The sequence below is a fragment of the Cetorhinus maximus genome, chromosome 16 (assembly GCF_964194155.1).
Source record: "Cetorhinus maximus chromosome 16, sCetMax3.hap1.1, whole genome shotgun sequence".
Lineage (NCBI taxonomy): Eukaryota > Metazoa > Chordata > Chondrichthyes > Lamniformes > Cetorhinidae > Cetorhinus > Cetorhinus maximus.
The window spans coordinates 6,285,356-6,310,588 of NC_135894.1; the positions used below are offsets into that span (position 1 = coordinate 6,285,356).

The window sequence follows — 25,233 nt, forward strand, 5'->3', positions numbered from 1 at the left end:
AAAATAGAACCTGCTACAAGAATTTTACCTCACCTGCTACAACAATCACCTCAACTTCCAAATATTCATTTTACTGATTACCAAGCAACTGATTTAGAAATCCTCACTTAACAAAGTTACCACGACCCATCAATTCATCCCTCGCTAATAAACGAATACAATGTAGAAATGGTAACCAAGTGCTCTGAAACTGACCGAGCATCTCAGAAATTCTCCAGTGTTTATTACTTTTCATGTTAACATACCATCCATTACAATGTAAAGTGATACACTGCAGACTGGCCAAAAACCATTCAAAATATTCAGCACCCAAACAAAAAGAGGCATACTCGTTATCCGAGGTAATTTTTAGCCCTCATCGAAATCCTATCCGTAAAGTGCTGTCCCTGGACTGCTCTGGGGAGTTTGGCTACACCGAATTATTTATTTTATTCAGCAGAAACGCTGGCCGCCAGTAGCTTGAAGGCGGAGTTGTTGAGGAGGGTGACGTTAGGGAGGGATTTGGGGGCGCGGTGGGAGCGGTGATAAATGCCGACATGCCGGTTGTAGACTTTCACAGCCTGAGCAATGGCAATAGTCGATTAAAGCCACCAAACTAGACGTATTGTTTGTTGCACACGCCAGACTGTCTCGACAGTTTACCGACATCTTATTCCATGAACAACTATTAATGACACTGGTTTGGACTATTTGCAGGTGACATTCTGTCATGTTTTTCCCGTGAATTGGTGCCGGTACCCAGATATACTGCCACGACTCATTGGCCTGGACATGTTCAATGTTCACAAGCCATATGTCAATATTGTAAGGGAGCAGCGACGAAGTTGCTGGTGCAGACATCACCACAACGCCAGGTGTTTCCTGTCAGTTCTGCACAACAACAAAACATACAGCGAGTGCTCTGTGAATCTGCACACTGCGAGCTGCTGTGGGATTACACACAGACATTTTCAGTAGTAATTACTCATCTTCAAGTAAAAACACATTTCATGTCGCAACAAATATCCCTGTTGGCTCTACTTCTCTCCAAGACTAGCGCTGATTAATGGAAAAACATTTATTCAAATGATTGGCAATATTACCCAAAGAAGGTGCAAGTACATTTCGGCAGTTTATAGAGAATAATTTAGGAGCGGCATAGATCCGACTGGGTAAATTGGGAAGACCATCCAAGAAATAATGGTGGTCTCTACACTTCTGTTATTGGTGATAATGGAAATCAAGCAACTGCCCTTGAAATGAAGCATTTCCTATAAGTTTAACAACAATGAGCACCAATAATTTAGAAGTCCATGGAGATGAAGCCGGTTTTCAGATTTCAGGTTATTTCATTCTCAATAGTTAGCTAAATCGCCAAGTTTAGCTGCTTGAATTTCTAATGTTTTCACTATCACCCTATTTGGAATCTCCGCCAAATTCTCCTCCACAACTTTGACAACTTAAACTCGTTATGGAACTGCAGACAACCCACTGAAATATATAAGTAGTATCCACAAAATAATCAAGCGCAAACACACAGTGTCATCAATATACACAGAATTATTTATCTGCGAAGCTTTTAAACTGGGTCCTTCGGCCTTGGACCTGAGGAAGAGAGTTTGTAAATAGATGTTTGCGTTGATTGTGTCTTCGCTATCCTATGGTGAAAAGGCCTCTCGATAAAGTGTCCCAGTGTGAAAAGCATTTATTTAATTGTTTAACACGTTTAATAAATGTAAGAATTAAGCTGCAGTCTGTCTAACATTGAAACCTATAAACCACACGCTCCCCAGCTCAAACACAGATTATAATCAGGATGCAGAAAATACATCACACTAATCTTAAAAATTAGAACCTTAAAGCTGTCAAACATAACCGAATAGCTCTCATGAGGCTCCTGAGTTGGCCACTCTGATTTTGATTTTAGAATAATAATGATAAATGAGTACATAAACACTTTGTTGTTCCTTACATTCTTTGTTACAGTCTGAAGGAATGTTCTTCTCCTTTTTATACCCGACTTCTAGCTGGAAAGAAAAATCATATTTTTTCTTGCAATGTCTGTTGAATTTCAAGTGAATTTCATATCTCGTCCCAAAGCCATCAGTAAGGAATAGAGTTAACGATTCATGTTGAAATGACCGTCCATGTGGTTGGGAACTGGTTAAAATGACAGGTCATCTAGACATGAAACGATAACCGTTTCTTTCCGGAGTTGATGCATCACTGGCTGTACATTCTAGCTTTCTGTTTAGTTTGTATTTTACGTCAAAAGCCTCACATTTTTTTCGCGTTTTTTGTACTGAACAGGAATGCCATGTAATAGGAGCAAAGAAACAGAGAGACAGTTAGAGAGTCTGGTGGTTAGAAAGACAGAGACTGAGTTAGAGAGAGTAAGCCAGGAACAAGGCAGATACAGAGAAACACAAACATTCACACAGACACACACATAAACACACATAAAGAGATATATCTCAGGGCAAGTGGGGAAAAGTATTCCAATTAGCTTTTGTGTCATTAACTGGATGTTATGAACTTAAATAAATTGACAACATTGTTACTGAACAGAAATTTAATTACACAGTGGCTGACTAAGATCTCGAATGCACCATAAAACATAATGGTGTAATCATATTCCACAGGATTCTTTAGAAGGCAATTGGACATGTGCTTTAAGAGAACTCATTTGCAAATGTATGTCGTGATAACAGCATTTGTGACACAGCAGGTGTAAGAGCCCACTGCTTTGTAAGTTCCTGCTGTAAGTTTCAATGATTGAATGATATGATACATTGTTGTTGACTCATTTCCTTTCCATTCTAACAGGAAAAGGCAGTGGATGGGCCCTCGGTTCGTTTTATCCATTAATGAGCAAGATCATTCTCATTGGTCTGTTACCAGACGGCACTCTAGAGCTCTCACATGATAACATTTCTATGTTATTTGGAAGGAAGAGTCAACTCTGTTCAAACTGTTTTCAAACACTTAATTGCCGCCTCAGCCGGGTTTTCGGAAGGTCTTCGAAGGAGAGCCCGGCATCTGTGTACAGCATTCAGTTAAAGCTCAATTCCCAGCGCAGGATCCCAGTGCCGGGAAGATGCTGCAGTCCTTTCTGACTCTAACGGCACTGCGACTTCTGAAATGTAAGTTTTTAAAATTAATATTATCCTGTTCTACATTGCGGCTTCCACTGTTATTCAACAATGAATCTTATCAATACAGATATTGATATTTACTGCAGAAAACATTGAGCTATTTTGTAAGATAAATTTTGGAATTGTATTCAAATATTAACACGATTGCCTATTGTGTAATGGGATATTGCTGCATAATAATACGCAGATCGAAGGACGCTCGATGCCTGAAAGGCCGGTGAATGCAGGAACCCTCATCACATTTAAAACATGTTCGGTTGCGCATTTAAATTATGGTAGCGCACAAAACAAGCGGCCAAAACTGGAAAGTGGGACTAGGCGGTATCCGATTTTTCGACCCGCGCAGGCCCATTCAACCGAAGGCTCTAATTCTGAGCCACAAATTGCTATGGCTTTACCCGTGTGCATAGGTCCCTGTTCTCTATCAGCGTTCACCTGAATTCCCTTAACCGCCTGGCTAGTTTGGAGTTGAAAACATTCCCAACTGAGACAGTTGTACAAATATAAAACAGATGGATTTGCCGAGAGAGAATAGTCCAGTCTGGGCTTCATTTATTGAACACGGACTTTTTTACATTTATTTCTGCTCTTCATTAAGATCGTATGAACTGAGGATTGATGAGTCGAGTTTATTTGCCGAAATTTTATCCAGTTAATATTTTAGGCATTTCAATTGATTTATAAATATATCATTTTGAATCATATTTGAAAGGTTTTGCACCTGGTTGGTGATTGTTTTAAATGTGATATTTAGTTCAGAACGATTTAAATCCGAAAGAGAACAGAAATAACACAGCAGCTGAATTTATTGAGTACCCTGCTACTCTTCCTCACACACAGCTAATTAAGATTAACACTCTGATCAGACAATTTCAGCAGAGCTGGTACGACGTCGAAAGCCGTCACTGTTAGAATATCATGGAGCGGAGTCCTGGTTTATGTCAATTAACTGAGTATGAAACTGCACCTACTAACGTGTGAGCCTCCACACATAGTACTCTCAGCGGTATTTCTCTGTCGACGTTCCGCCTGAATTATGTGTGATATAGGGGCAAACACTAAAGCATGCATAACAGTTGGTTCTGCTTTCGAGTGTTTTGCAAGTTCGATAAATAGTTTATATTGAAATAAGAAGAAGGAGCACAATTAATATTATAATGTTTTCTTTTGGCGATTAATTGCATTCTCCAAATATATAGTTACTGCAACTTCTTTAACTCATGGGAAATGGTACTTATCAATGTTCTTACTTAATTTGTTAACACATCCTTCCAAGTTATGACCACATTGTTTGCAGTTTAAAATTCCCATTGAACTATTTGTTTTCACGGGTTATGTGATAAGTACGTTCGCTCAAATGTATTCCGAATTCTCATTGTTTTTCAAGGTCCCATGTGGTGTTTAATGAGGTATCGAGACTTGTGCCTTTACTTCCTTCCGCCGGTCTGATATTATTTTTCAGTTTTATGTCGATGCCTTGGTTGAAATTTGTTGTTGCTTCCAGTGCGTGTCTTCATTTACAATTCTAAATCTCTTATTAGAAATAGGAAATGCTGCCTTAGTGACAGGGAAACCTCGCTGCATTCTTGTCAGGTGCACGGTAAAAGGCACATGGCTCTCTCAATCAGTTTCTAATTATTTAGAAATAAATGACTGACACTAAACTCCAGGCATTGTAATTTATTTGAAGTACATGTCTTCAAAATCAAAGAACTGCTGGAAGCATGTATTATATATTGCTCCGGAAAATATTTTCACAAATCCCGGAATGAACAAAATTCTTTGTCGAAAACTGGAATATTTTTCCTTAAATCGGTAATTAATTTGGGATGAAATAGTTAGTTTAATTGTGTTGAATTCTGAGCTAGTAGACTCTTTGCTCATTTGTTTCATTTTAAATCGGCCAAGTTCAAAAGTCCCAATGTTGACCATTGCTTTTGGTGGCCATTATCTGGGCTAACATGTTTTACTTATTTCCAATTGCAACTGAGACTTGAGTGTCAAAAGGTCTAAAGTGATCATATTCCCAGCAGTTTGCTTTTATCTTGACCTCTGCCCCTCTTGTACAGAAACCGCAGACTGAACATGCAATTCGAATCTGGTTATTTAAATTTAGTGGATAAGGAGCGTAAAACGTCGCTGTTAGAAAGCAGCGGATCAAATTCTGGAATGTAAATTAACTCAATGAGTACAGAATCCTGGTCAGGGCAGCACTCACTGGCGAATGAACCAATGCAGATTTCCAGTAACTGACTTTCCTCAGTAGAAGTGCGGTCAAACCTACTTGTGATACTTTGAAATAAGAAACATGCAAATTGTTTATTCAGCAGTATATTGTTGGACCCAATTTTTGAATAGAGTATAATAAAATATTAATCATTGTCAGCATCAACATTGCTTTAATTATCTGTTACCATATGTATAATTATTAACTGCAATCTACAAACAATAAATTAGCTAAAAACGTTCTTATATTTACGTATTTGCTCAGAATTTTGTTTAGCTTTTACTTTCATCAATATTATGGCTGATTGATATGAAGTTGTATTTTCTGCTTCGCTCATTTTCTATGTACAGATTCTCAAAATTATCAAGTTTTCTCCGCCTCCTTCCAAGTTCCCGATAACTTTTATGTAGAGTTAAGGGGATCTCTGGATTTTTTTTTAAATTACTTTGCATCGGGGCGAGGATTATTTTTTTTTTTGCTGCTTTGTCAGTAAAAAGAACTAAAATAAATTGTGTTTTATTGTCAGGGAATAAATTCGAGAATAGTTATCAGATACATTTTTCATTTACCGAAATATATTTAAAATGGCTATTTAATTTAATTGTTTAAAAAAGTAATATTTTTAAAAGTTTCAATTCTAAAATTCTAATTGTGTCGCTAATTTAACGAACATTCCCTGCACAGCGCAGAAAGGAGACAGAAGACAAAATTAATATTATCCAGAATCATTTTCACAAACCATCGCAGATCAGGTAGAAATCCCCAAAAGAGGGCCAATGTTGTTAAAATTTAGAATGCGTGTGATTAGATGGAGCGAGATTTGAAATTGTTTTATTATATTGTGGAAATGTCATTGAGTGCATATTATGGACTGTATTATTTTCCGTTCATTCGACATCAAACAGGGAAATTAATTTATCCAATTCTATTAATAACTGTGACATCTAAATATTAACTTGAATCTGCTTAACATAAACTTTGAATACCTGACCAAATAGATATCACATTTCGATTTAATCCAGAAAACAACTCCAAAAACGAAGCAGTTAGTTTTAATTTCTCCCCTGCGGCTCTTGCACAGGCAAAGCAGACTCGATTGCAAATGTTTTTAATCCCAGGGTGCTAGAAGCAGAGCGCATTTACTCTTGGAGAAGCTTGAATCACATTCTGGGATGTAAGGTCAATGACTGACTGTACCAACCTGTTAAAGTTTCAGTTACTGCCAACTGAACCCGTGCACATATTTTTCAAACATATGTTTATCAGTGGTAGAGCTTTGTGACTGATATGTGCTTTCATGAGCTGAAAGGTTTCAAATAGTATTTTCAACTTTGGAATGATGGACAATGACTGTTTTTTTTTCAAATTTAAATTGTAAATTGCGATCGATCAACGTTGGTTGTGATAGGATAATTATGGTAAAAATGAGTATTAATTGCATGCTGATAGGTGAGGAGAGCATAAGATCTCAAATTTTACCGAGAATTAACCTGTAAACATGCTTGATTATTTGTATCTTTTTGGGGGACTGAAATCTGTTTTAATTAAATCACTTTCCTAAGGCAGACATTTATGTGTATATTATTTATGTGAACCTGAATGTTTGTCAGCCTGTTCCACATGCTTCATATGTTTTTATAATAGATCATGTTGTAGCTAATGAGATATCAGATCTCAACTCTCAAACTTGCATTCCTTTATGTCGCTTTGTATCAGGCTTTAGGTGGTATTTATATCTTGTGCACCTTGTACATGAGGTACTTAAAGAGGACATGTTTGGGCTGACGCTCAAGGGGGTTGCTATGAACTTGCTGGTGCGCAGCTTGTTGAGTATTGTTGCGACTTCAATTACCCAGACAATCACAGACAATTCCAACAAACGCCTGAGTAATATTTTCTAGGTAGGTGCACGCTTTGTGCAGGACTGGCAGAAATCATGTAAGGGGTTGCAGAAATCCAACTGTGAGTGGGAATCAATGTAAGATGTTTTATAACACGTCAAACAGGGAATATAGAGATACCAGAATATCCTCCTGGTTAAAATAAAAACCCGAGCCAATTTTGGAAAATGTTAACGCACAGTCAATGGTGTGAAACCAACAAATGGAAAGTGACCAATAAACATGCAGGCCACCATGTCTTCGAGCAGCGAGAGTGAGTGAGGTAAACATACCATCGATAGTATGTTAGAGGGACTTTAGATGGTGAGAAGGTTATCTGTGCAATGGGGTATTCTCGGGATCTCCTGGGTAAACGTTGACCAGTTAATAACATGAACTTGCTCCTGAGCCTGTACTGGATGCTTCATTAGGAGTGGAAAACAGATGAAATCACAAACCGCTGGATTATTTCTTCCGAAAAGCGACGGGAAATCTACCTTCAGATAATGATGGAAACTTGGGTGTTTGTTGAATTTTTTTAACATAAAGTTCCTGAAAACATTATGTTCAAAAAAATGACAAAATATTCTCGCAGTTGCTTTGAACAAATAACGTTTCTGGTCGTTTCATCGTCCTCTTAACCCATGAAACTTTAATTCTCAACATTTCATTTCAGGCAGAACTGGGAGCAGTCAGGCTGATCCATCAGGTAATAACTCTTAATTTTCATATTATCTGATATTTTCCTGTCCAATCTACGTGAATTAAAACTAACTGTCGGAGAAAATTGCGGTACCGATTTGATCATTGATTAACTCGCTCTCCATGTGCCTGTCAGGGAGGAATGGGATGTTCCCTGCACTCTGACAATGAACATATTTAAACCCCGTTGAGGGACAATTGCTGCCTAATGCAGAGCGACCATGACTTGGGTCCCGGAGAGGGGAATGTCAATAACCACTGATACTGCTGCCGATCCCAAATGGGCTGCCAATTCTCGAATTACATCCAGACAGAGATAGTGGTTACATGACGTTCCAGTTCCGGTGGGCGGGGGAGTGAAGGGCTGGCTGGGAGAAGGAGATTGCATTTGTGCTCTGGTGCTCTGAATGGACCTCAGTCTCCGCCAATCAGTGAGTTCGCTGTTATAGTCACGTCCATCTCCTGATCTCCGGGGACTGGAATGTATTCTGAACGTATCGACCAACTGTCCCAGAAGTGGCATCTCTCCCACTTATAACCGGCTCGTTTAAAGGGTTGAATACAATTATACCCTTGTGTTTGAGAGGTTTCATTTTTAAATCGGGATTCAATGGGAGATTGGGCACAGGCCAATATTACAAATTCTTCTGCTCTGACCTGCAGAAAGTGGAGACCTGTTAGCTGGGTCTCGCGGATTTAATGGATTGTAATTCTGCTCTTATTATTGTATTTTACAGAGGCGGTGAAATTGAGACAGGCGAATGGGGGCAGTCGGTGCGCAGGAAGATTGGAGATTCACTACAGGGGACAGTGGGGGACTGTGAATGGTAACAGTTGGGTCCTGCAGGACGCCGCCGTTGTGTGTCGGGAGCTGGGCTGCGGGACCGCGGTCTCTGCACCGGGCGGGGCTCACTTTGGGGAAGGCTCCGGACCCATTGTGACGATTTATGTTGAGTGCAGCGGGAACGAGGCCGCCCTGCGAGACTGCCTGGTGTCACTATTCCTGGTCACACAACAATGATGCCAGCGCGATCTGCTCAGGTACAAAAATTTCTTCTGCTTCTCATCGCCCGCCGGGTCTGATTTTTCCCCCTGGAATAAAGGTGGAGATGTTATTTTGGGACAGCCGATTGCTGAAGAATGAGACTTAGGGCAGGATATTCCACTTGGAGTTAATGTTATATTCAATCAGATTCATTGTGTGTCATAACTTCATGTCAATAATTGTGTTAATTAAAAAAAAAAAATAAGCTCACACCGGAATGGCAGGTTGCACCCCGCTTTATATCACTGCTGGCTTCTTGCTGTGAGGTGACCCGGACCATCCGTGGATAGGGAAGAATGTTCGGAAAATCCCGCCACGCATTCTACCCTCTCCGTCGCCACTCGCCCCGATGGTTCGGGATGCTATTGGGGGAATGAGTGAGAGCGATTGCAGAGTCCAGTTGTTCAGTTGCCCGGCTGTTAGATCCTTGATTTATGTTGTCCCTCACTGTATAAATTCCCCGGTGTAACGACCCTGGGAACCACATCGGAGCGCGAGCGTGTCTTTCATTCAGCTCCATTGAGGAGTCTCCCAGAGAGCAGGGGAATTCCCCAGATGAAGTTGAAACTTCCTGGGCTGTTCACACATAGTTCAAGGCGCCAATACTTCCGCAGGGGCCGCATGCTCATCTCTGCCATTCCTTAGGTTTCCGAGAGTCACTAGTACGGAATATTTGGGCTGATATTTTACAGGTTGTTAAACGGGAATTGGGGAGGAAGGTTTCTGTGCGTAGGGAGAGTCTAAGTCATGGGGCAGCACGGGTCTAATCTGCAAACAGAATCCCGATGTTAACTGCACAGTCCATTCGTTTCAATATTTAATTTATATTGAGATCGGAAGAAGTGCTGCATTTCGAACAAATATGTTAAGTGTAGTGCACGGCACAATTGCAGTCAATAATCTTAACAGTGTTATAGTACTGGAAGAAAGGGGAAAGTTCACCATCACCACACCCAAGAAATCCGACCACATGGACCTAACCTGGCCATCCTCAGAACAGATTCATTAGCAATTTAACACTTTGTAGGATTTTGTTGCAAAGGGCAGCAATTATAAAACTGAATCAGTCTTTTAAAACTAAACTCAATGGAGATTAAACGGAAACTGCATTTTCTAAGTTACTGATCGATGTCGAATTTTTTACAACTGCTTCAGTCATGTCTTTCTTAACGTTATATGTTCTGAAGACGAGTTGTTTGGGCATGACTGCTCAGTGCTCGGCTCCATTCGCAATTCATCAAATTAGGAAGCAGCCCAGGAGCACACAGAGCAAATCCTGCACAACATCCATGCCTCAAATGATAAAAGACAAGTAATAAGTGCACCACACGTGTGTCTGCAAACGGCTAACGACAGCAAAGAATGAGAGATTCCACTTAACATTCAGTTGCTTTACAATGTAACAGTCCATGACCATCTTAAACTTCGGGAACACCGTTGACTGAACTTTCATTTGCAATACCCAATGAAAATGCCGTGGCATCTTCAGCAGGCCAGAGGCTGAATGTTCTGTGAGTTTCGGTCTTCAAATGTCTCACCAGAGTTTCTTATTTCCCGAATCATTGCTCATCGTGGAAACTGCACTTGACCTGTATAGGCGCTGCTGAGGCACTGTTCAGGAGACTTCCCATCCTCAGACGAAGTTTTCTCTTTGACTGGATGTTTAATCACCGCTATCAACCACGATACTCTTCCTCAGTGGGGTAATAAGAATGATTCCTTAATTATGTGCAGGGGGAACGGCAGCCCCTCTAAAAACATTCTCATCTCCATCTCTCAAAGAAACGGCCTTCTTCTCGCTGGTTCAAATTCCATGAACTCCCAATCTAACAGCAATGAAGTAGCCCGTTCACCACACACAAGGCAGCTTCTTTTATGAAACACAAAATAATCTTCTCAAGCAAAATTGGATGGACACTTAATACAGGTCGTGTTAGCGAAGTTCACATCTGTAAATCTTTTGGAAACATTACACAGAATCACACATTTTCGACGATAAAGCTACTTACTCCATAGGACAACCGGTCAATCTCAGGGTTAATGATCTAATCGAGCCTCCCCCGCTCCCCAACAAATTTAGCCTCCCGCCAAATCAACACCACGTTTTCTATCAACATCAATATAACGTGAGGTTCCATTCTCCCCCATCTGTTCATCAGTCATAAATAAATCCATGTCAATCACCTCATCTTCTGTGGCCAGGAGTTCCACATTCTAACAACCGTCTGGTAAAAAAAAACATTTCTTCTGAATGCATTTGCAAATTTTAGTAGTTTTTTTATGTTTGCAAGTTTGGCCATAGACCATAGTTAACGATCATCTATCCTGTCAATTCGTTCAATCGTCATAAAGATCTTTACCATTTCAGTGCTCGGGCTACCTTCCCTAGTGAAAACAAATGTACCCAAGCAATTAATTTCATTTCCCCCGACCTTCCTCGTAGAACTGTCAAAATCCAATTAAATAACTTTCAACTTTTCTCACGTCTCTTGGAATTTGACTGCCCCGTTGCGACGGTGCCGTGGGTGTAAATCGCGGTGAACTATTCAAATGTCCATTGACTTCGGCGGGACTGTAATATGCCGGGTGCGCAAGAGTGGGCTGACCGAAATATAATGAAACTATCAAGATTTTTAATGTCTTCCCTCCAAAAATGAAGGCCGAGACTGAGATCCATCCGATGGCGCATCTAACTAATTTGCACTTTCATTTTCCAATGAATACTTGAGCTCTGAATTAATTCTAACAAAAGTACTGCATTGCCCTTAACTATTATAACATTCATTTGCAAATTAAGTGCACATTTTGTGAATTTATTGCATTTACTGTTTATTCTGTCTCTGTAAGTACCTCCTCACATATTTCCTGAGTTTCAACTGAGCTTCGAATTTGACTTCACAGACTAATTTTGAACTGTTTCCTGTGGATAATCTGTTTCTGTAAACGGTATACAATATTGTTCCTGGCATCCGTCCTGCGGGAACACAATGTACTACCTTTGTGCTGGTCTGATTATCTACCCTCAATCCCTAATCATTGATTTCTGTTTGCTATGCAGTTTGGAATTAATTCTGCTCGCTGTCCGCTAGCTCCACATCGTCTCTCACGGAATTAGCTTGTTTTTTTCTCTCTATTGCACGACAGTACAGAAAGTCTACTGTTAATTGTAAAGGAAACGATGTAACTATAAAAAAAAAACAGAAGATGCCAAAACCAATGATTTTGTAAGAGGTTCCTGTGGAGAGACAATGTTCACGTTTCACACCAGTAGCTTTTGGCACTAAAACTGTGGAAGCGATATTCAGAGACGACATTCGTTAATGGTCAAACGATCCATAAACAACGTTGGTAACCATTATAGAAGGCAGCGATCTGATACTCTGTTATCCAAACGTTTGAATGCATCCGGCAGTGCAGTTGCTGTCCTGGATCAAATGACCCTTAATTATTGAGGGTCATTTTTGTTTTTATCTCTTCTCCGCTACATTTTACGATGTAATTTAGGCTCCGTGATGGAAGGTTACTGGACATTAATTCTCAAGGCCCGTGAAGACTATTCGGTTGCAATGAGTTTGCTTCTTCATCGCCTCTCACTGTCCTGATTAAACTAGATGTGAGGGCCGAGTGACGATGAGAGAGAATATTGTTGGACTATCACTGTCTCCCTATTTATTTGCTCGTCGATCAAAGCCTTAAGAGGCTCCCTAAAGCTTCGGGAATCAAAAGGCGATGTAAGGGAACAAGAACCAATCGACATTAGCTGTCCTTTCAAGTTTACACTTGAAAGACGAGGAACATTCTGGGGAGCTCTAAATGCACTCCTTACATGATCAGCTTATTCACACCAAGGCTTGGTTCCCAGAACTGTACATGGTTATCCGGTGATTGGTTCCTTTTGATTCTAGCTGTCAATATGTTAAAAATGCTAAAATAGCACGAGCCATTTATTTCCCCTTGTATGTGACCGTTACATTTTACTGACAGATTCAAAAGGGCTCTTAACATTGCATTGCGCTTCCAGTGTTCGGAACTTTTCACTAGGAAGGTAGTGTGGGATCAATCATTTAATGTTTGAAGTTATTTCGTGTCTGTGTTCGTCAATGTGCTCCATTGACGAAATGACAAACGCCAGCAGATCAAATGGGAGACTTTAAACACTCGAGGACAAGTCAGGGTTCCTGGATTTATCCGACTAATTTTCTGGCCTTTCACGGTATGTGCAATAGGTGCCAGGGAAGAGTTACGCCCTGAAAGTATTATGAAGAGAAAGCTGCTGTCGCTTCCATATAAGTAGATGTTGTGAAGAGTGGGTCTTATAATTTCAAGAGAAGGGATTGAAACGTGAGGGGCCAGAGGCAGTAAAAGTAGATAAATTGGGACTTTGAGAATAGATTTGTAATAGAATTATTAAATACAACCCGATAGAAAATACAGAATGGAAGGGAAAGGGATTTTTTTTTGGTGATAAGATGTTTTCCCGCAGGGATAAATGGGGCTGGGGAGGGGAGGTGCCTGGATGCAACTTGATGTAGTTTATATTTGCAAATTAGTGCCAATGTAATACCAGCTGTGAAAAGTCGAATTCTGGGTGGTCTTCATTAATGAGATCTATCGACTGCACCTCGAAGGTGTGCACGTGTGTTGGGGTGAAAGATGGTATGGTTGGAGGGAAAGGGTAGCATTATCTTTTTGTCATTCAGTGTAGACAGAATTTCAGTGTTCTTCATAGGCCGCATTTCGGTCTATAGTTTCAGGGCGGGAATCGGGATAAGAGCGATATGGGATTGAAGAAAGTTGGCTGCGGGTAGAGTAGACATTGTTTGACGTCAAAGTGCACATCTCTTTCAGTATATGCTTAGCTAAGTTCCCTCTGTAGATATAGTGCGTGTTTGTAACACGGTACTGAGGTAGCAATAAGTATGTTAAAGGTTGCATATGGCCACTTTGCAAGCAATAACTTCTGGAGCAATGTAGGGTTTAGCTTAATCGCGATTATGCCAGAATGGAAATTTTATCAGGAGTCATCATGACAGGTTTTGCTTAAACAGATATGCACAAAATTGAAAATGATTGCGACTATCATGAATTGTTCTTCCTCAGATCACAGGTTTCCCAGACTCGTTTCCGGGGATTCCCAATGCTCGGGCAGACTGGAAATACAGTTCGGCAAAACCTGGGGAGCAGTGTGTGATCTTCACTGGGATTGGAATGACGCCAGTGTGGTTTGTGATCAGCTTCAGGCGTTTTATGTTCAGGTAACAAAACAAACCTTCTAATGTGAGAGTGTTATTTCATTCATTGATGTCCAAATGAGTCAGCACGTTTCCTTCCCCAACAGGAGGAAAGATAACGAAGGACCAACCCGAAAGTGAAAAGGATTGTGCTCGACAATCAGGTGATCTATCGGCTTTATTATATCAATTATCTGAGCTGTATACCTGTAGTTTTGTGCAGAAATAATAGTGATTGATTATCATTGACAGATTCGGGTGTAGACTTGCACCTGATTGGAGGTAACACCATCTGCTCCGGGCGAGTGGAGATAAAGTGCAAAAACACCAGCGGCACGGTGTGTTATGACTCCTGGGATATGGCCGATGCCAATGTTGTCTGCAGACAGCTGGGTTGTGGCTCTGCTCTATTTGCCGCAGGAGGGGCCGCTTTTGGCCAGGGTGGAGGTGCCATGTGGTTTGATGAGGTGAGGTGTACCGGAAGCGAATCCTTTCTCTCCGATTGTCCTTCTTCAGCGTCTGCTCAGCCTGACTGTGATCACAAGGAAGACGCCAGTGTGATTTGTTCCGGTAAGGGTAGTGCAGAACGGGGCGGGTTGGGGCCGGGTGATTGGCGGTTGGTGAATGTTCGCTCAATATGTCTCATGAATTCGTAAACGATGAACAACAGATCATTTTCTAAATTAAAGTTCTATCTTTTTTTGCATAATAACCCATAGGTCCCGAATTGTCGTCGGCTGCTTCTCCATTCACACCCGCAGGTTGGTCTCATGAATAAGTAGTATTCATGTCAAGGCTAATGTCCAGAATGATCTGATATGTTTGACATTTGCTTGTTTTTATAAAAAAAATTCTGAAGTTAATCTTAGTGTTTCAGAATGTTGGACTATTTAACAATACATAGCATCCTGTGTCCCAGTTGAATCTTTCTTTAACATTTCATTAAGAACATGAAGACAATATCACTTCCATCCCTCTTGTGATCGGTATAACAATCAGGATCCTGTTGATCTGTGAGTTCATCGCACTAATTGTGGTAATACGGAGACAATCATTAAGGAAAGGTGAGGTCAAATATTACCACTGACTTCACATTAAATCTCGGATATTTTAATTTTTTATTTCAATTCATGAATGATAAATGAGCCTCGCTGGCAGCCCTGCATTCATGGCCCATCCATAATTGCCCATGAGAAAGTGGTGATGAGATGTCTTCTTGATCCGTTGCAATCCATGTTGCGTAGGTACACCCACAGTGCTTTTAAAGAGGGAGTGTAAGGATTTTACCCAGCGACCATGCCAGAATGGCGACAAATATGCAAATAAGAATGGCGAGAGGCTTGGAGGGTGACTTCCAGGAAGTTGTTTTCCCATGTCTCTGCTTCCCTTGTCATTATCCTTGGTTGTTTATGTGGTTTTGGAAGGTCTTTTCTAAGTAGACTTGCTGGATTCTTCAAGTGCATCTTGTAAACAGTACACACTGCTGCCACCATAAGTCGATGGTGAAGGGAGTGATTGGTTGTGGATATCGTGCCAATAAAGCAGAAAACATTGTTCTGGATTGGGGCAAACTTCGAGAGTTTTGTTGTAGCTGCACTCAAACAGGCAAGTGGAGAATATTCAGGAACACTCCTGATTGTCCCTTGTAGATGATGGAAACGATTTGCCTAGTCTGGAGTTGAGTTCCTCAGAAGCGTTCCTTGCCTCTGACCTGCTTTTGTCACCACATCATTCATATCACAAGCCCAGTTCAGTTTCTGGTCAATGGAAACCCCCGGGATGTTGTCATCGGGGGAATCAGTGATGGTGATGCCACTGATTGTCAAAGGCTGACAGTTAGATCACATCTTATTGTAGATGGCCATTTCCTGGCACTAGTGAGGCGCAAATTTTACTCACCACTATGAACGTCAGGCCTGGATATGGTCCATGTCTGACTAGATGTGGACATGGCCTGCTGCAGTAGCTGAGGATTCGAGACTGGTAATAAACATTGTGCCATAATCAGCAGACATCCCCACTCATGACCTTCAGATGAAGAGATGGTCATTGATGAAACAGGAGAAGATCGTTGGTCCTAGCACGCTATGCTGAGGAGCACCTGTATTAATGTGCATTTACTGAAAGATGATTGACCTCCAACAACCACAACTCCCTTGTTCTGTGCTCACCCTGACTTCAAGCAGCGAAGATTTCCCCCTGAATCCTATTGGCTCCAGTTTTTTTTTCAGGCGCCTTCATGCCTGATATGCTGACGAGAACTCACTTTATTGCCCTTTTCCATTGAATGTCACTTATCATGTTGGAAACTAATGTTAACCGATTTAGCGAGTATTCTCGTTCAAAGTACTCGGTCAAATCGTGAAATGTGTCATTTAAATGGAAGAGTCACTTGACTGTCCACATTCACAGTCCTAATTGTTCCACCGCTACAGTGTCTGAAGGCCAACCAATTGTTGTAGCCATCGATCTGAAGGTTATTTGAAGCATTTTAGACTTAGTGCCCAGTCATGATGTTTCCGTCAATCGAAGTCTATCCAATCAGAGTCCGTCCAGTCCTTCCGTTTCCGTGCCCAGATGCCCAATCTCGAGCTCCATAGCCAGAATGGATCCACCCTTTTGAGGCAGGAGACTTTGATGGGATTTTAAGCACCAGTTTATGAATATTGTGTACCCTGACTTAACTAACTACTCTGATCTGAACAACCAAAACACTCCTGTTCGATGCGCACAGCAAATTAATTTTAATACTGTTGCGATACATAAAAGAAATGTCAGCTCCTCACTCGTCTTTCCAACCTGATGCTGTCAGCAGAATTCAATCATTTTCCCCAGCTTCTCTTCAGCTAAAATCCCCTTGGGTCTCACAACAGAGTTTTCAGCTGGAATTCATTCCTCCCGAAAACGCCTAGTTTCATCTTTTCCGACCTTAATTACATTTTCCATAGTCTGGTGGAGTTGAACACGTGTCCATGCGGTTACCCTCACACGCACACACCCACACAGACACAGCCACACACACATAACATCTATCACTCTCTATCTCTCTCACACACACGTATGGATACGCGCTCTCTCGTAAAAAAAAAACTACTTAACAAAAGATCCTTCATAGCCAGCTCACTGACTTTCTGCATTCACTTTCGCCATCAGTTTTGTGTTAATATTTGCAAACACTTTTATTATTAAACAAAGGTAAAACGAAACAAATTGTTAATCCCTCCGCATTGTCTCCATCAGGTTATGTCACTGGCAGTTGGGGTACACCAATTGATTTGTACCAAGCAATTTATGAAGAAATTGAAGATATTCCGCCTGTCAAGGATCCCGCTCTGACCCGTGGCTCAGGTTTGTAACTTCCATTGCAAAGCCAATCCGCACTGGGGGATTCCATTTCCGTTTACCCATTTTAAAAGTCAGGGCACTGAATGGGCCCGACAGGCATTCCACTCACTTTACTCATGTGAAAGTTTCCGATCTCCGTGTGCTTCTGTTATGTGAGAAGAGTGATGAGCTCCTCAAATTTCCCAAAATTCTGTGTTGCTCAAAGGGTGTTTTGCCGTTTGGCGGAAAATAGGGAGCAGGTCGGTGTTTCCAACTTCCCAAGGGACTGCTCACTGCCTCCATTAGGTATCTGAATGACTAAATTATACATAGAGAGGATTATTGAACAGAAAATGCAATCCACTCTCCCCAACTATGATAGTCTACAGGGCCGCTGATCTCAGGGGCCGGGAATCACATTCGGGAATAATTGATCCAACATTATGAATATCTATAATGAAAAAGAAAATACATTCAAACTACTTTCAACCGAATCCAGGGGACCATATTTCAATAACTAATAAGAATATGATAAATACTGGGGCAAACCATTTGGAACAAGAGCACACAGAAAAAAAGAAATAACGATAAAATCGCGAAGAATAACAATGATGGGAAGCGGCATGGTGGCAAAGCAGCATAAGGGAGAAAACGAAGAAAGACGACAAATGTAATTACGGTGATAATAATGACTAATCAATGAAATTATCGTGGACCGTCTAGCAAGTTAGTACAATATTTAACGGCACAAAGAAATGGTCGGTCAGTATGGTATGACCGTGTTCCAAAAAGGAACTGAAAGAATAGAGCAACATTCATGAAATATCAGAAATATTAATCAATGACATTATTTTAGTATTCATCAGGGGTAAGAGGGCATGACTTTGGAAAATTAGGTTAGGAGTGACAAAATTACATTTAAAATCAACTTAAAAAGAAAGTTAAAAAAAATCTTACCAAAAAAGCACGGGTCATAACAATTTGCATCCAATCATTATGGAAAAATATTATTAGATAGCAGAGGCACAATTACAGTGATTAACCAATTAATTTCAAGCGGTGGTAGTGCTGGGATTACTGTTGTGAATTCTGGGTGAGATAGAGATTTATTTATCTTCTCAGCCTGTCCTCTGTATTGTTGGTGACTTTCTTACTCTCTGCTTATATCGGTTCTGAAATGCCTGATAGTCCATTGAATGATCTGCGGAGTCTCTCAATAACGGGATACGCACTGTTTGAAAGGTTGGGTAGACAGGTTGTTCGAAGGGTTGTGCGCTCAATCCATCATCTCGATTTAGTATACGCACGTTTGTTTATGTTGGATTGCGGCCAACAGCGTTCTCAGATAAGTCACGGGGTTAGTTGTGTATCTTCAGTGATGCGTTGGAAACATCCCTGAATTGATTTTCCTCCTCCTTCTGGGAGAAATCGGTCTCCTCCACCTCCCGCCACTGACTTCGGAGTAGATGATGACTTCTGAGTATTCCTTCCCTCACCTGCTCACATTTGCGGAATGAACTGGATATGTTTTAAAGTTCATTCATATTGGCGATGGAACAAACATTTGTTTGGTGTATGCTCCTCTTGAGGTGATACCATTTATTTCATTAATTTATTGGATATGGGCGTCGCTGGCTTCGCCAGCATTTATTGCCCAAACACAATTGTCTTTGCGAAGGTTGTGGTGAGCTTCCTTCTTGTAGCTTTGTAGCCCCGCTATTGTAGGTACCTGCTCAGTGGTGTTGGACTCAGGATTCCAGGATTCTGATCCAGCGACACAGAAGTAAAGGCGATAAATTTCCAAGTCAGAAAGGCTTGTGACTTGGAGGGACATTACAAATGTTGGTGATCTCATGTATGCTATACCCGTGTCGTGCTAAATGGCCCTGGTCCGGCGCTCAGAAGGTGCTGCCACAGGGGCGTTAGTGAGATTCTGCAGTGCCTCCTACAGATGGTGTGCATTGATGCTACTATTCGTCGATGTGATGGGAGGGAATGTTTGTGGAAGGGGTATCAATCAAGCAGAGTTCCTAGTTCTGTAGGTTGACGAGTTTCTTGGGTGTTGTTGGTGGTGCAATCGTCCAGTCAAGTGGAGACTATTCCACTAGGCTCCTGACTTGTGCCTTGTCGATTATGTACAGGTTCTCTGGAGTCAGGAGTTGAGTTGCTCGCCTCAGGATTCCGAGCATCTGACATGCTCTTGTAGTCAAAGTGTTTACCTGGCTATTCCAGTTCAATTGATGGTCAATTGTAAGCCCCAAGATTTTGATAGGAGGATTCAGAGATGAGCATGCCATTAAATGTCAAGGGGTGTTGGTTAGATTCTCTCTTGTGGGATATCGTAATTGTCTGGCACCTTGGTGGAGTGAATGCTACTTGTCGCATGTCAGCCCAAGAGTGGATATTGTGTAAATTGTGCTGCATTTAGTCATGGACAATTTCAGAACTTGAGCTGTTGTGAATGGTGATGATCATTGTGCAATCTACAGCGAACAACCCCTCCTCTCACGTTCTGATGAAAGGAAGGTCATTCATGAAGCAGTTGAAGATGACTGGGCCGAGGGCACTACTCTGAGGGACACCTGCAGTTGTGCCCTATAACTGAGATGCACGGCCTCCAAAAACCACAGCCATCTTCCTGTGTGGTATATATTACTCCAAGCAACGGCGAGTTTTTTTTTTTCATTCCCTTGGATCCCAAAGACTCCAGTTTTGCTCGGGCTACGCTCGGTCACATAACGCCTTGATTTCAAAGGCAGTCACTGTCCCCTCACCTTGGCAGTTCAGATTTGTTGTCCATGTTTGATCCAAGGCCGAAAATAATAAAGAAGCTCAATGACCCCGTCAAAACCCATACTGATCGTCACTGAGCAGGAGATTGCTAAGCATGAGACACTTCTGATTTTTCTGATGATGGAGAGTAGACTGATTGGGCTCGAGTTGGCTTTAGTCATTAATAAAATTAATGCTGTTGGGTGTGGTTTTCTCACTTGTTCAGACCCCAAGCCGCAATACGTCGAGTGCTAAACATGAAACATCGGACTTTGCAGGACGTCGTCTGTTGCCTCACAGCGGCACAACACATCCCGGGCAAAAATAAACACCATTTCTCTTTCACTCATGAATAAATAAATTCTAACCTCTTCATGCTGCTGTCACACACCCACGCACATGCTCACTCGCGCGCACACACACACACCAGAAACCGGAAATGCAACCGCTCTCTGCCCATTATTAACCAATAATATGTTCATCCTAAGTGCATAACACTCAGGTTATTTTTGATCACGCCTTATCGGCCCCTCCCATTCCTGATATGAATGGCAATGTCCTCTGTGAAACATTCACAAGCCCACCCAATCTGTCCCCAAAAAGCAGTGAGGGTGTTGCTCAAACTTTACAACGTATACATTAAACTGGTAAAGCCAATGCTTCATTACCGGCTACAAGCTTGTTCCGCATAGTTGGGGAGTATGCAGCCCTCTCTGGTTTTTACCATGTCATTACATGGAGTTGTTCTGATGCTTTTAATGATGCTGAAATTATCCATGAGAACTTGCTGTTTTTTGTTTCTCTAGAACCAACAACAACAAAAAAAATCTAGTTGATTTTGAAATATTCTGAAGAAGAAAATGAATGCATGGCCTTCATTTCGATGATGGTGGACATAGTTGCAACACTCTCTCTAAAGCAATACTATTTTAACCCATCTTTCAGGTAAAATACATCGACAAATCGAGGATGCGAAGCCCCAGGCGTGTGACTCGCTGTGTAAAATCTGAGGGAACGCCCTTAAGTTTTCAAAAAAATACATCCATCTCGAAGATGCTTACCTTTCCGACATAAACATGTTTTGAGAAAAAAAGCAAACGTTACCTTGTGTGGAGACATCTAGATTCGTTTCTTAAATCTATAAATTATCTTAAAAAGTATGAATAAATACTGTCTAATCAGAATTGTAGGACAAAGGGATTTTTTCGCGCATTTTCATGTATATAATAAAACTGTACCACACTCCGCTGTATCAACAACACAACCCATCAAGAGATTTGAAGAACCGATGACTATCATTACAAGTTAATTTCAGCTCCATTTTGTATGATTTGTTTTTTTTCCCAAATGCCTTAAAAAGAAGTATTAGAACAGGGAAATAAATGGAATATCTGTTTTCCATCCATTTAGTGTACTTTCTCTCTAGACTGCCACATACCGGGTACACAGAGAGCTGCATTCTCATAGCAGCTCAAAACAACACGATGTTGCTTGACAGCACAACATATAACTCTTGGGTTATCGACTCTGGAGGGAGGCAGGAAAACAATCAGAATTCAATGTCTCCAATACTTTATTTCTATAAAATAACTATTCAGTTACCCATCATTGGAGCTCAGTGCTAACTAACTCAGGAGAAACAATTCACCGTGCACTATCCCCAGCAGCAGTTATTATAGTTCCATGAGGTTGGCGAATGTGTCAGGCATGACCACATGCTGTGGGCCACCATTATAATAAATACAGCACAAAATAGAGAAAAAATGTTCAAACAATAAGATAACATAGACTGAGAGAGAAACAATGCTCATCTTTCCTGTCTGTGAAAGGGTCATGGGCCGGAGTGATTAAGTAAACCCTCAGCTCTAGCACTCTGTATTCTGTCCCTGTGAACTTGCTGTGCTCTGTACGCCCAGGGCCAAAATTCTTCCTTCTCTGAAAGGCTGGTGGAAAAATAATCGCACTTGGTGTTTTATACCAATCTTCCAGCTGCCGGATCGGAATCACCAGCAATTTGGAATTTCGTCCAAGTCTTCACCTGTAGCGAGACACCAACAGTTGGCATCAAGCCATCCTTCCCCAGACACTCTCGACACGCCATGTACGCTGGAGTTATGCTCACAAAAAACTAATTCATCCTCACGCCACACTGTACTCTAGCATATTCCGCATCCTTCCAAATTTCCGTAACACTCACGACGCTCTTCGTTCTTTTACTGCCAATGGGCAAAAATACTGGAAATCCCACCGATCCGCACAGAGAATGTATCTACACCACAGGAATTTGGCTCCCACCATAAATATCAGGGCAATTGCCAATGGGCAGGATATAGTGGCCTAGCTATTGATGCAAGATCACGCAAATGCCTTTATAAAAATGGTGTCGCTGTCCGACACATCATTCCCACTTCTTCCTATCACTAATCTTTGGAAAGACATTTAAAATTAACTTCCGGCATTACGCAACATGTTTAACCATTTCCAGTATCGTGGCTTTTCCGCTGCTGCCAGACCTGCTGAGTTTTTCCAGATAATTCTGTTTTTGTTTTGGATTCCAGCATCTGCAGTTTTTTTATTTTTATCCAGTATCCTGGCCTTCACTAATTCTGTTTCGCAATGGACATCCAGTTCCCCAACAACAACCAGGACATTGAACTACATCTGTATCACCGTTCCTTCATTGTCGATGGTTTAGGGTCCTGGAATTCCCTTCCTTACAACACTATAATTAAAGGGCAATTAGGAATCAGCAACAAATGCTGAATTTACCACTGACTCCCGCATACCACGAAAGAATAAAAAAGTGATACATTCTTTCCTCAGCAGAACGGCCAATCCCCCTACAACTCTATCTTCACCAGGTCTCCCAATCCCTCTAAGCCTCATCCATCACGACGACATTCATTCCCCCTGCAAATCCGTTCATCAGCAGGACATCCAGTTCGTCTACACACACATACCTCAGCGATACAACTGGTCCCTCTGAACATGCATTGTTCAACAAGACATCCAATTTCACTATGCCAACATCCCGCACAACGACATTCAGTCCTTCTTTACCTCCATCACTCGGCAGGCCTTGCAGTGCCTATGTGTAACCTACCCTCACCAGGATATCATGTTCCTCTACACCTCAATGCCCCAGCTGGAAATCAAACCCCTCCACATCTCCATCCCTCTCCAGGGCACACAGTCCTTCCACCTCTCCATGCCTCACGAGGAAATTCACTCCCTCTGCACCTCCGTCTACCAGCAGGGTATTCAGAACCTCTATCCCTTCATCTTCACCAGGAAGACCAATCTCACTTCACCTCCATCCCGCAATACGACCGGCAATCACTTTTCACCTCCATCCATCACCAGGGCATGCAGTTATTCTGCACATCCGACGCTCAACAGCATGCACTTTCCCTCTACACTTTCATCCCTCAGCGAGGAACACGGTAAGTCTGCATTCCCATTACTTAGCCGGACATCTAGCCTGTCCAGGCCACCTCACTCACCCCTGGCATCTGGTCCCTCTACATTTCTCCTTCCGCAGACATCCAGTCCTTCTACACTTTCACTCTTCAACAGTGAGGATGAGCGACTATGAGATGGTGGAGTTCTTCATGATGATAGAGAGTGACGTATTTGATTCTGAAACAAGGGCCCTGAAACTTAATGGATGAGGGGACGATGGTATGGGGTGCAGCCTGCCTATGCTGGATTTGGAAACGTTGTTTGGAGGGATGACGGTGGATGGGCAGTGACGGATATTCGGGGGGCGATTCTGTGGGCTGCAACAGTAGTTTGTTCATGTCTGGCACAAGGGAGAGATAGAAATGGTGTCCGAACCATGGCTTACAGGGGAAATTGGGGATAGTGTTGGTTCCATGGAAGTGGCAGACAAGTTGGGGGGAAAAAAAGAAAAAGTCATGAGGATTTGGAGCACTTTAGAGTTCATTAGGGGAAGACCTCAGAGGATTGATTAATTAGGCGAGGGTGGTGTGTGAGAGTAGGCTTGCGGGAACATATCAGCTGTCTGTTAACGCTTCTACAGAGGAGGGAGGAGTTGGTGGATACACGTGCGGGTTTCTTACAGTCACAAACAGGGGATTTATGATTGGGAACGGAGGGGTGGCTGACCAACTAGATGGATATTTTGGTTCTGAATTCACAAATGAGGACGCAGGTGGCGTGCCAGAAATGTTGGGGAGCAGGGTATAGAGTGAGAGGGAGGAGCTGTATGGGACCAGTATGGGCACGGAATTGGTGTTGGGGGGATTGATGGGATTGAGGGGCCGTGGAATCCCGGGGCCTGATGGTCTACGTCCCTGTGTAATTGGGGAGGTCGCCCTTTAAGTGGTGGATGCCCTGGTGGTCATCTTCCGAGATGCTATAGTGTTGGGTAAAGTTACTGCGGGTTGGAGTTTATCTAACGGAACGGCAAAATTTGCAAAGGGACTTCGAGAGTAGACGGGGTGTTGTAGACCAGTCGGCCTGACATCGGTGCTGTGGAGAATTCAGTATTCCGTTTTGGAATATTTGTTAGCTGAGCCCTTGGAAAGCAGTGGCAGATTCGGACAGAGTCAGAGATGGACAGAAGACTGTTTGGCAGACAAGAATCAGGGAGCCGTCATGAGCAGGTCTTTTACCGAATGGCAAGCAGTGAATACAGCGGTGCTGTGGGGGTCGTTGCTGCGATCCCAGTTATTCACAGTGCGTGTCGATGATTTGGATGAGGGAGCTGAGCGTGGTGTCTCTGAATTTGCAAATGGTGTTGGTTGCGAGGCTGAGCTGTGTGGAGGATGCAGAGATGCTTCGTTGTGATTTGGACAGGGTGAGTGGGTGGGCAGCTGCATGCCAGAAGCAGTCTGCTGGCGATGGTTGTGAGTTTGTCCACTCTGGTCGCAGGGATGTGAGGGCAGATCGTTAT

At 42.1% G+C, this 25,233-nt stretch overlaps 1 protein-coding gene across 1 annotated transcript in view; it reads left to right on the forward strand.

The window, feature by feature from the left end:
* LOC144692027 (scavenger receptor cysteine-rich domain-containing protein DMBT1-like) overlaps positions 1 to 14,997 on the forward strand; it is a 646,815-nt gene extending 631,818 nt beyond the window's left edge. The window contains exons 10-12 of the mRNA XM_078560585.1: positions 14,327 to 14,383; positions 14,472 to 14,789; positions 14,939 to 14,997. Coding sequence (XP_078416711.1) covers positions 14,327 to 14,383; positions 14,472 to 14,789; positions 14,939 to 14,997 — 434 coding nt within the window. The remainder of the gene's footprint in view (positions 1 to 14,326; positions 14,384 to 14,471; positions 14,790 to 14,938) is intronic.
* Positions 14,998 to 25,233: the final 10,236 nt, after the last annotated feature.